Source organism: Lethenteron reissneri, chromosome 7, assembly GCF_015708825.2.
Source record: "Lethenteron reissneri isolate LAM-NWPU_2019-01 chromosome 7, ASM1570882v1, whole genome shotgun sequence".
NCBI lineage: Eukaryota > Metazoa > Chordata > Hyperoartia > Petromyzontiformes > Petromyzontidae > Lethenteron > Lethenteron reissneri.
In genome coordinates this window covers 8,581,911-8,594,382 of record NC_083785.1, presented here as the reverse complement: position 1 = coordinate 8,594,382, position 12,472 = coordinate 8,581,911, and the positions used below count along the sequence as shown (strand labels likewise).

Genomic DNA, 12,472 nt, shown 5'->3' with positions numbered 1-12,472 from the left:
ATTGTTATCGATCGTCCAACAATCGCGTCAATGCAATTGATGGAATGCAGTTATTTAGTGTTAACGAGATTCTCACTGAGACTCAGTTCAGCTGACGGCACTTAACCCCTTGTCGGAGCGATCGTCTCCGAGCCTTCGACGTTTTCGTTGCCACTAAACTCTCGCCCACAATAACACCGAAAACGACCGAGCAAAAACAAAGATCCCCCGTATAGCCTCAACGCACTCTAGGGGAAAGTGCTGTCGCACCTATGAAGGCCGGCACGGTACACAAGTGGCGATGTTTACGCACCGCACCAGGTACTCATTTGAGGCTGAGTCGACCTATGGGAGGCCCCTGGACCAGGTCAAATAATCGCCACTAGTTTTTTGGCCGTGAGCGGAAATTGAACTCGGATCGCCGGGTTAGGAGCGCAGCGCGCCAACCGCTGTGCCACCGCTCCCCACAAACAGTCAACGACACGCGCACGCGCGCGCAACACGCACGCGCGTGCTCGCAACACAGATGGGCCGCTCTAGCAATAGCGCACATATGGCGCTCTTTAATTTACCCGCAGCGTCCAAATGATCTGCGCCGGTGAGCGAGTGCATGCAATGCAGATGTGACCCCCCTCGACCCCACAACTACTACCCCCCCTCCGCACCCCCGCCCCCGCTGTAACAGGACGGAATGAATCCGTGGGCCTGAACAATTTACATAATTTACCATTCATTTTGCCGCGGGATTCATTTCGCCCGGTTATAGCGCGCGTCCGACCAACGGGTGCGATGTTCAGAATTGAAGGCAAGCCGCCGACAAAGAGGTTAAGGGGGTTACGTGGGAGACGTAACGCTCTCCTCGCCCCCCCAATTACGCAGCATGTCACGCTGCGCTCATCCCACACGCTCACCCACCCTCTCGCTCGCTCGCCCACCCGCTCACCCACCCGATCACCCACCCTCTCGCCCACCCGTTCATCCATTCCCCCAAGCACCCACCAGTCTGTCCGGCCGTCCACCCGACCCACTCACTCACCCACCCACCCACAGGATACCTCAACCACCCACCCACAGGATAACTCGCCCACCCACCTACTTGTTCATTCACCCGCTCGCTCGCCCGCTCGCTCACCCTACCGCTGGCCCATTCACCCACCTCATTCGCTCGTTCACGCACCCACTCGCCCATTCATCCACCCACTCTCCGGTTCACCCACCCGCTCTCTCCCCATCACCCATTCACTCGCCCGCCCGCTCGCCCCACCCACCCATTCGCTCGTGATTTGCCCGCTGGCATTTTCTGCAACGCAAACTCAAAAAACTCACGCGCAACCCACAGGCGGTAGGTAGCGAAGCGGTGCCGGGAGGGATGAGCCCGGTGGTTATCATCCTTTTCAAAAGCGGCGGGGGGGAGAAAATCGGCACCTCCATGCGACATTGCCCATGCCAGATATGTCGAGCAAACAGCTCTGGGGCATCGTCAGCATCGCAGCTACTGCGGTGCAACGGGGGGACACAGCTGGACTTGGCAATCCGGAGGTTCGCAGGGTTCGGCCTCCTGGCACAGCAGTTGAAAGAATGGGGCCCGTTTCTTACCACCCCCCGACACACACAACACTCCCCATGTCTGTGTAATGGGAAGCACCGCAGTCGATGTTATGTTGACGTGACACAAACCTGACTAATTGGCTGTGTCGGGTGGTGGCGGGTTTAACGACACATTTATATATTTACGCGATCTAACCCCCCCCAATTATGGATCATATTGGTCGCGTAAGCCTACTGTGTGTTAAACAGACCACAGTGGTTTGTCACCCACGTTGTCACGCACGGCACACCACGCCCTGTATATCTATCGCTGTGGCCACGGTCACCAGGAGTCACTTACCGACTCCAGTCTGTCGGCGACCCAGAAAATATTCCGTGAGAAATGGCGGGTTCCTGTCGCAGCCCGCGAACCCCCTCTGATGTTAGCCCTGGCTGGGGATCAAACCCAGGAAGGCAGGTTCCTATCACTGCTAGCGAACCCCCTCTAATGTTAGCCCTGGCTGGGGATCAAACTCAGGTGGCAGGTTCATATCACTGCCCGCTAACCACCACTGATGTTAGCCCTGGCTGGGGATCAAACTCAGGTGGCAGGTTCCTATCACTGCGCGCTAACCCCATCTGATGTTAGCCCTGGCTGGGGATCAACCTCAGGTGGCAGGTTTCTATCGCAGCCCGCTAACCACCACTGATGTTATCCCTGGCTAGGGATCAAACTCAGGTGGCAGGTTCCTATCACTGCCCGCTATCCACCTCTGATGTTAGCCCTGGCTGGGGATCAAACTCAGGTGGCAGGTCCCTATCACTGACCGCGAACCACCACTGATGTTAGCCGTGACTGGGGATCAAACTCAGGTGGCAGGTTCCTATCACTGCCCGCTAACCACCACTGATGTTAGCCTTGGCTGGGAATCAAACTCAGGTGGCAGGTTCCTATCGCAGATCGCTAACCACCGCTGATGTTAGCGTTGACTGGGGATCAAACTCAGGTGGCAGGTTCCTATCACTGCCCGCTAACCACCGCTGATGTTAGCCGTGGCTAGAAATCAAACTCAGGTGATCTGCGCGCCCCCCCCCCCCCCGCCGTGTGCGATGCAGGTGGTGCGTCGCGAGCCGGGGTGGATGGCGGCTCCCCGGCCCCCCACTCGGTGCTCAGAGCCGAGCTGCTGCAACAGCTTCTGCTGCTGCTGCTGGCGGAGAGGCGCCAGCCTCAAGCGGAGCCGCCCAGCGCCGTGAAGGAGCGCTCCTCAGTCCGGGTAACGCAGCCCCCCCCCCCGAACGCAGCCCCCCCCCCCCCCATAGTGAGCCCGACGGACGGACGGACCAACCGATCGAGGACAGGGAGAGCACGATAGCGCTCTCGACTTCAGTGGGAAAGTGTTACAAATACTGTTCTGTATTCTTGGTTCTTTCGGTAAAGACCGATTGTGTTGCGTTCGAAACGTCGTGGTTTTTTTTTACTTTTATTTTGAATTTTAATTTTAACAAAAATATTTAAATTGTATTTTATTTTTATTTTCTATCGACGTGACTTTACCGAAAGAACCAAGAATGTAAGTTCCTGCAGTCACGAAAATTTAAAGTAAAAATTTACATTGTTCTTTAGTCCAGTCGGCATTTAACTTAGCAGGGCCTCTTGGTGCGGGCAGAGGCCCTTAGGGGCAGAGACTCGTGGGGCAGCAGAGGCTCGTGGGGGACAACTTCCTGAAATAACGACTCGTCCAGCAGAGGCTGCTCGCTCTTCGCGAATATCAACCAGAGGCGTTCATCCTCCCCCCCTTCCTTCCCGGCTTTTCGCCCGCGGGGTCACGTGGCGCTCACGCGGCCGAGTGGGTGTCGCGTGCGTCGCTCGATGCGGATGTCTTTGCGGTTCGAGAGCCGGCGAGCCGCCCCCCCCCCCCCCCCATTAAATAACCGCGGGTCAGGGATCTGTGTTGCCTGATATTCGGCTTGATGCGAAAAATACTAAGATGGGGGCCAATATGCAAAATTTGTGGACGTTCAAACAAAAATAAAAACGGGTTGCCTGCATCGCGTCACCACCACACATCCCAAAAAAGGCGCCGTCACCGTGACTTAAATTACGACAATTTAATAAATGTTGACGTTAGAGTGATTGTTTTTTGCCGAGGGTAACACATTTTTCCGTTTGGGTGAACTTATGCAGGACAAGAGAAAAAAAATCTAGCTAATTTTAAATAATTATAAATTATTTTGTGTTTTGTTTCTGTCACCCAGAGGCTTTACAGAAACTGTCAGGATTGATTAAAACATTATTGTGGATTAGCAAACAGTTGTACATTAACTAAAGTACAGCCCTGAAGTTATCTGTTCGTGCCACTGGTGGTGAATGGGTCCCTCCAAGAGGCTATTTTGGCCTACTCTTCCACGGTGGCCAGACGTCTTGGAATAGGTGGCAGTACCCGCACACGTTACCCCATCACTCCGCGATTGGCCTATGGCCGATCTGATGCACCCATGTATGCCGCAACCTGCCAAGGGGACTTTCCCCGTCGTTTCGCCTGCCGCGGCAGGAGATCGAATCGAACCAAGGGCCTGTGAATGTCCACGTGATAAGCCACTTTGTTGAGCTCTCATTTGTGGCCAAGTCGCTTAACTGACAAATAAGTTTACACCTGGTAAGATGAAAAAAAAAATTGTTTAATTTGTATATTTACAAGTGATTTGTTTACCTTTCCTATACTTTACATTTCCTGTCGTGTTTTTGTACTGTTTGTTCTAACATTCTGACCCGCCCCAACCTGGACATCCGTGAAAAAAATCTTCACAGCTCATCGGATTCCTCCAGTGTCAAATTAACATTCCGATTCCGTGTGCTCGCCACGACTCTTCGGCAAGCATTGCTCTCCCACGAAACCTCGACCAAATTTCTCTCCCGACGCGTTCAACCCCCGCTGTGCGCTTTGCTTTTATTTCTCTCCCCCCCGCCCCTCCTCCCCCAGGGCCACCACGAGAAGGCCCCATCCGGAGTCTCTCAGCTCGGCCGATGGGGCCTTCTCGCGGGCCGCACCCGGGCGCTGGCACGTGACGCCCCTCGGCGGCCTCTGCTCTGGCCGCACGGCCGCCCTCCTCGCCCTAACGGCGCGGCAGCGGCGGCGGCGGCGGTGCGAGGGAGCGACGGGGCCTCGGAGTGGCAGGAGGTGGCGGCAAGAGCGTCAGTGGCGGGCGACCGGGAAGGTGCGGCTTCCGAATTCGAATCTTCATTTAGACCGGAGGAGGGATTCCGATGAGCGGATGTCCAGGAGATTTCTTTCTGCTACAGCGGCGTTTGGGAAGCGACTTTAATTGGCGAGTTGTGTCTGACCCGAGACTTCGGTTAGTAAGGCCTGAGGCCACGCGAGGCCGTGCCGTTTGGGAACAGCTGGCGATCAGTATTTATCTGTCATTTGCAAGCATCTTGGCCGCGCTCATCGAGTACTGGAGGGCGAGATTTTCAAGTGGGCAACACCGTGTGTCCGATTAAAGCGCGCTCAAGTCACCTCTGTCACAAAGATACTGCATAGGCCGAGGGGTCATCAAGCTGCGGCACCGAAGCCGCATGCGGCTCCTTAAGGGACTGCTTAGTGACGTCATTTCTTGGATGCGTTTTTATAAAAATGCGCCTCTGCGGCCGTCTGGAACGCTCTTCCTTCCGATATTTGGCGAGCCACTGGAGCTGTGTGCACTCTTAAGTCATCTAGATTGACAAACTGCCCCGTACCTCCGATTAACACTGTTGGCTTACGTACGGTGCGAAAGAAGTTCAACATACATTCTGGATCATCTAGGCGGGGGGGGGGGGGTATGCAGTCAGGAATTAAAGTGTCCAGTCACCATGTTACAAAGGCAAATATGCTCCAGCATTACCGTTTAAAAACAAAGTATCTTGAATTCCAACATTTTTTTTTACATGCATTAAATCTTAAATCACACACCGCCAATGTCACACGCTGAGGAGTTACTCCCAGGACAGGACAAACTTTTCTGCGGCGGATAATAACTTATCGTCTGAGCGGCGGTGGCAACGGCGAGCCAAGATTTGAAGGGGCGTTGCAATTCCCAACACTTGCGGGTGGCAAAACAACTTGTTGAAAGTAATAATTGCAGCGGCACACGCTGTACCCATCCCCACTCGTGCCGCATCCTCCCCCTCCCCCCCCCGGGGCCACCGTTCCTTCACCGCGCTCGCCACACCACGTGGGAAACCCGAGACCCACTTTCCAAAGTGTGCCACGTTGCGGTGGAGACATTTGTTATTTTTCCTTTTTTACATATTTCACGCCACACGATCAATTGGCTTGGGGTTGGGGCAGTGGATCACGCAGCGACGCGACCGATTCGGGATCCCAAACAAACGGCACGCGTCCGTGGCGGCGGTGGCGCGCGTGGGAAGCGAAGTTTTTTGTTGTTTCGACGCCGCCGCTTTTGGCGTGCGGAGTTGGTGGGCGTTGCTCTCGTCGTACTCGTGGGCACTCTGCGGGCACGCTCCGGCGTTCGTAGCCCACGCGGAAGACGACAAGTCGGGAAATTTGCACCGGCGTCGCAAGCTGCTTTGGAGCCTCATTGGAGGCTTTTTTTTTCTTGATAAGAAATGAATTATTTGGCGCTGTGAATTTACACCTGCTTTCGCTTTGGAGACTTTTTGTGCACGTGCGCGTGCGTAGTGGGGAGCGGTCGCGTAGCAGTTAGTACATACGCGGCGACCTAAGTTCGATTCCCACTCACGGCCGATACCAGTGACGATCATCTGAACGGAAGTCTGGGCCTCCCCTAGGTTGACTCAGCCTCAAATGAGTATCTAGTGCGGTGTGTAATTGTTGCCAATGGGGAGACAAAGGCAGGCGGGCGTGGTGCTGACCACGCACTTTACCCAAAAGTACGTGAAGGTTATATGGGGAATCTTTGCCGTCGAGACAGAATTGGAAATGTCACATTTTATAATGATGTATATATTGGGGAGGTTATCCTGACTTTTTGGTAAAATCTGAAAATGAAGCCGAGATACATTTCGGAAAATCTGTAGAATATTTTATATTGAGGATTGGTTTGGAAAGTTTGACATCGCAGGATAATGATGTTACTGAAATAAAATTCCAACTTTGGAGAATTTCTCGCCAAAGGGATCAGGCGACATCATTTGTGTTCACGTGAGGACGCGTTCAATTGTGATTCGGTGCAAATGGTGAAAAACATTTAATCCAAAGAAGATGCGAAATCACTCTGAAAATATCTGAAACCCCGAAAAGATTTGCATCCAAAAACCCTATCCCAAATGCACACTTGTTATCATCTTGTTACGAAGTGCCTTCACACCACTCAAGTAGAACCTGATATCTTACACACCCGCGTACGGGCGGCGTATTGAACGAGAGGTACAAAACAAAACGTGACGTTTAAAAAAAAAAGAGCAAATTGCACAAACACCGCCAAGCCGCCCTGGAGACGCGACGAGGCTTCTTTTTTTTGGCTATCGGGTGAGTAAGGAATTATTATTAGCGCCGCGAATTTACACTCGTCTCGGCGCGTACGTGCGTGTTGCAGGAAGCGTGGATGGGAAGCAAGACGCGGCCGTCAATCAAGAAGCTGTCAACGCTCGTGCTGCGGAGGAGGGATTGGAAATCGTGCGCAGCGCGACGCGCGACAGAGAATTGCCAGGGGCATTGCTGACCCCTCTGGTGAGCTAAGTAAATTGGTTAAATAAAAATAAAATGAGAAACGGGGTGGTGGTGGGGTGGTCTGGGTGGGGGGAGGGAAACAAACATACACCCTTGAAATTCGTAACCGCTTTAACAGACGCAACGAAATCGAAAACCAAAAATGTTGGGAGGGTATCGGGGGGGGGGGGGGGGTGTCGGAGGGGAGGGGGAGGAAGAGCAGGTGGTGGGACGGTGACGCTCACGCAAAAGTTTGCGAACGAAGCCCACCAATTCTGAATTGCATCGCAGGGCCGGGCCTTGCCTGCAGCAGGAGCCGCGTGGCCTCTCGGTGCGTCCCCAGCGACTCACGCTGCCGCCGTCCGTCCAGAGGAGGGCGACCGCGGAGTGTCGTTCGACGCTGTCGAGGTCGAGCGGCGCAGGAAGGCTTCGCCGGACCGCCAGAGTGCGGAGTTTGGCTACATCGTGACGGATAACAGGTGACGATTTGCACGCGCGCCAACTCACGCGCGCACCCGCGCAAGGCAGAGGTAGCCTTGATGGAACTTTTGCGGCAAAGCGCCGTTGACGAGCACCTATTAAGGCTGGCAGGGCACACGAGGGGGTGGGGGGTGGGACCAGCACCACGTCCGGTCGCCTTTGTCTCCCCTTGTGCCAACGTTTACATACCACGCCAGCGCACTCCTTTGAGGCGGAGTCGACCTAGAGGACAGGTTCAGATAATTGTCACTGATGTTGGCCGTGAGTGGGAGTCGAACTCGGGTGGCTGGTTTCACAGAGCAGCGCACTAAGCACGACACTATTGAGCCCCATTTGCACGAGCAAACACATGCGCACACACACGCGCGTACACACACACGCGCACACACACGCACGCACACACACACACATACGCGCGCGCGCACACACGCGCACACACGCACACACACGCACACACGCGCGCACACACACACACACGCGCACACACACACGTACACATACACACGCGTACACACACGCACGCGCCCGCACTATCGCTGTATAAGGACAGATGAACGAAACGAGCCTCATTTCTGATCGTGGCCATGAGCCACTCTCCGAAACACCACATAGAAATAAATCAAATAAACTCGTGGCTTTTGTAAAGTACATTAACATCATTAGGTGTACGTTTTTAGCATCGATTTAATGCATCAGTGACATCGTACACACGTGTTCACGCAGAGCTAGTTTTTTTTTGCAATCCACTGCTGGATGAGGACCTCCCCTACAGCTTGCTGGCCGCGAGGGGCATTTTGACCATACTTCACCACGCTGGTCAATGCGGATTGTTCAAGGTACGCAGGGAGCGCAGATGAACAAGGGACTTTCCTGCGCTGCCCACAGTCCGTCTAGAACCTGTGTTTATGTTCGTGGTGGTCACCCATCCAAGCACTTCCTAGACTCAAGCCTGCTTCGCTTCCAAGATCTGACAGGATCGAAATTCCGGGTTCATTCCAGGTCATTTGGCTAAAATCTTATACATCTGCACGCAAATCCAATCGGTGTGCGTAGGCGCGGGAGGGGGGGGGTGAAAGGTACATAACATAAAAATTAACCCGTAAAAACAAAGTTTTTCACTATAAATCCTTTATATGCGTGGCGGCTAGAGTCCTCTCGTCCTCTGGCTTGAGATGGCTGCCACCTATGGGTCAGATGATTCTCTGCCAGCATTAAGCAATTGGTAATTAAATATTTAATTAGTTTTTTCCCTAAATAGTGTAAAATTTTGGGGAAAATTTTCACGAACATTAATTGTCACGCACAACGAGTCTGCGTGGAAAATGTCAGCTCGATTGGTTCACGGGAAGTGGGTTAAAAAACGACCGAAAGATTTGCACGGTCGTAAGCAAGCAGGCGCGCAAGCGGGAGCCCCAAGCCGGCGTGGCTCGGATGTGCCAGTGGAAAACAGGTACGAGTTATTGCCATGATGGTGTATGTACGTGCGTTGAACTTCTTTCGCACCGTACGTAGCCAACTATGGCCTGTCGGAGGTCAGGGGTAAAGACAACAAACTGAACATAAAAATCATTTGGTGTTTACCAGCACGAGGTGCTGTGCAGGTGCTTATGATCATCATCATCCTCTTTGAGCAATCTAAACTCAACTAAACTATTAAACGAAACTATTTTTTATTTCACCAGGTAAGGACCACTTAGCTATGTAGCTCTTTGTCAGAAGCGCCCTGACCACAAATGATAGCTCAACCAAGTGGCTTATCGCGTGAAAAGTAATAGCAGCCAAATACGCAAAACGAGTGACGTTGATTCTAAATGGGTGGTGAAAAGCCAGAGGACCCGGAGAAAAATCCACGCGACCACGGGGAGAGAGACACGCAAACTCCAAATATACAGCAGCAGGCGTCAGGGTCGGGATCGAACCCACGACTTCCTGCATACCAGGCGAGGTAGTTAACATCTCCTAGCCACCGTGATGATGATGAGAGAGAGACAAGCACACTCCAGATATACAGCAGCAGGCGTCAGGGTCGGGATCGAACCCACGATTTCCTGGTATGCCAGACGAGGCAGCTAACATCTCGCCACCATGGCGCAAACCCTCGCTCTAAAGCACCGAATTCCAGGCCCCATATCGTGCCAGACCCACACCTCTGTTTGCATGTGGATAGGCATTGTGCACAAAATGACATCAGTAATGCACGACGTCTTCTCTTGGAAATTTAATTAAAATCGGAATCACCTTTTAATTCGCAAATATTTGACGAAGTTAATAACGTGTAAATGTTAACGCACCGCATTACTTGTTGCGGAAGATCGTGGGTTGTAGTTACTCCTCCGCGTTTTTCCCACTCTGCGCAATCGGCAGAGGTGCGGTTGCTCCCGAGCGAGCGGGGACCAGCGTTTGTTTTTATTTCGTGGCCGTCAAACGATAGCCCTTGTGCATCGCATTACGCCGGAGAACGTCACCCCGTACGGAAAACCCAATTTAAGCGTCATTGTTTAATAAGGTCAAAGTATGCAGCCCGAGGTGGAGAGAGAGAGAGAGAAGAGAGGGACCGAGAAACTCACCCTTGACTTTTGTGTCATTTTCCCAGCGAGCGCGAACCGGTTGGCAGCTGACGCAACTGACCGTCGGTTTTATTTGTATTTTTCTCAGGGCCAGCAGCTGGCATTGGTCGGCTGAAAAAGGCACCTGCCAACGGGTCAAAGGGCAGCTGCAGAGGGTTAAGGGTGAACCACGGCGCGAGTCGGTCAGAGGCCCGGGCCTCACGGTCGCTCCGCGCTAATCTTTCACGCCCTTCCGTGTTCTTCTTGGTTCTTTCGGTAAAGTCACGTAGAAGGGAAGCAATAAAATAATAAAAATAAAATAAAATAATTCTCACGACGTTTCGGCCACAACGCAAGCAGCCGTCCTCAGGTGAAAACCAGGTCTGTCGAGGCGACAGCGTCCATTCAGACGCTGTCGCCTCGACAGACCTGGTTTTATTATTTTATTTTGTTTTATTTTTATTATTTTATTACTTCCCTTCTACGTGACTTTACCGAAAGAACCAAGAAGATGAATCCCTGCAGTCACAAAAGCTTTAAATCGAAAGCCCTTCCGTGTTCCCGATGCTCGGAGACGCCGTCTCTGCTCGACTGTGAGCAATTCCTATTTCGATGGCACTTAGCAAAGTGAATCTCCCTAGAATTGCAAATAACCGGAAAGGCGGTGGGTGGGTGGGTGGGGGCGAGCTATAGTTGTCAATGTGTCGCGGTGGAAGTAGCTTAAATGAAACAGGCCTATTAGTAACGTTGCTTCGCCCGACAGCTTTAGAAACAGAGGAACGAACCCGGAGGTAGATTTCTGGCTTTCCATACGATTTGCTTTCTTTTAGACTTTGAATTCCGTGACCCAGGTTTTTTCCCGTCGGGGACAAAAAAAAAACAAATAAAATATTCACGTCGACGCAAGTCCATCAGGAAACACGACGTGCGGTATACACACTCTCATCCGTACGGAGAAAGCCGTTCTGCATCTGCGAATGATTCGCGTCGCTTGTCAGCGCACGGCAGAAGCGCCGTCTTGGAACAGGAACACAGCGACAATTAAAATCATTTCTTAAAAGAGTGAACATTTTTTTCCACCCCCCTCAAATGATGCGCTCCTACAGGAAGAGAAGAACACGAACCAATTTTTTTTTTTAAAAGCAACCAACGAAAATTGTTGGCGCATTTATTTATTTATTGACGCGAACGACCGAAGACCACAAACCACCCCCCCCCCCCATTGCCCCTCCCAGCGAGACGGCTGTCTGCCAGTGATGGCTGCGTTGTTGCTCTGGAGATGTTGCGAGGTGATAATGCTGCCCTCCCTTTTCATTCCTTCTTGAGGCCGGATTAATTTCCTTCCTATTAGCGGCTTGACGCGCGCCGCGCCGCAATTTGTAAACCGCCGCGGAGCGGAATGCAAATTTGTAAACCCAGCGTCTCCGCTGGGACGAGGACGCCTGGAATATTAAACCAACGCGCACGCGCGCGCGTGCGTGAAAGCGTGCCGTCACGGCAAACAAGCCGAGCGGCTTCTCTGAATTTTAAAACGCCGATATTTGCCCTTGCGTTGGGAGTTCAAAACAAAAAATGTCATGAAAATTACCACAAAAAAAACCCCATTATTGTCATTTTTCTACTCGGGGATTGGGTATCGCTGTCACGAGAGAGGTTCGCCACCGCCGCCGTGTGTCGGCCGCACACGCCCCCCGTGTCCTGTCTTGCGAACCACAAACTGAGCATCACAATAAATACGTGACTTGTTTTATGCAGGAGAGCCACATCGAGTCGCGTGACACATCTTCAGGAGGGTTACGTCGCTCCACTGGGGTTTTTTACATCAAGGTGCTTTCAACCGATGAATGATGGAGTTGTGTTTATTATGCAAGTGGCAGGAAACCGGAGCACCCGGAGAAAACCCACGCGTGCGAGGGGGCAATGCTCGATCCCCTCCCCCCCCCCCCCCCCACATACAGATCAAAACAGGTGGTGATTAGTCCACTTGCCGCACCGCCTTCTGTTGGCGTGCCAGGGTATTGCATGTCCTGGACGCCCACGGGAAGCGAGTTTCACAACATCAGTGTGCGGCGGTCCACCAACGCTCGCTGGATTACAAGCAGCCGCGTGTAGCAGAGCTACTATCACCCAGCAGTGGAGGGGGGGGGGTATGGATATGCGGTGCTGAATAACCGCACCGCCAATCTCTCTCTGTCCGCGCGACGTCACAGCCTGGTCTCCACCTGCGCGAATCGGTCCCGGGGAAGTTTGTAGCGAAGAGAAATTGAC

The 12,472-nt window shown here is 52.8% G+C and overlaps 1 protein-coding gene across 2 annotated transcripts in view; it reads left to right on the top strand.

Annotated features, from left to right (window-relative positions):
- LOC133357265 (receptor-type tyrosine-protein phosphatase N2-like) overlaps positions 1–12,472 on the top strand; it is a 206,596-nt gene that overhangs the window by 72,079 nt on the left and 122,045 nt on the right. For both annotated transcript variants that reach the window (XM_061575138.1, XM_061575131.1), the window contains 4 exons: positions 2,623–2,780; positions 4,488–4,722; positions 7,066–7,199; positions 7,470–7,657. In XM_061575138.1, coding sequence (XP_061431122.1) covers positions 2,623–2,780; positions 4,488–4,722; positions 7,066–7,199; positions 7,470–7,657 — 715 coding nt within the window. The remainder of the gene's footprint in view (positions 1–2,622; positions 2,781–4,487; positions 4,723–7,065; positions 7,200–7,469; positions 7,658–12,472) is intronic.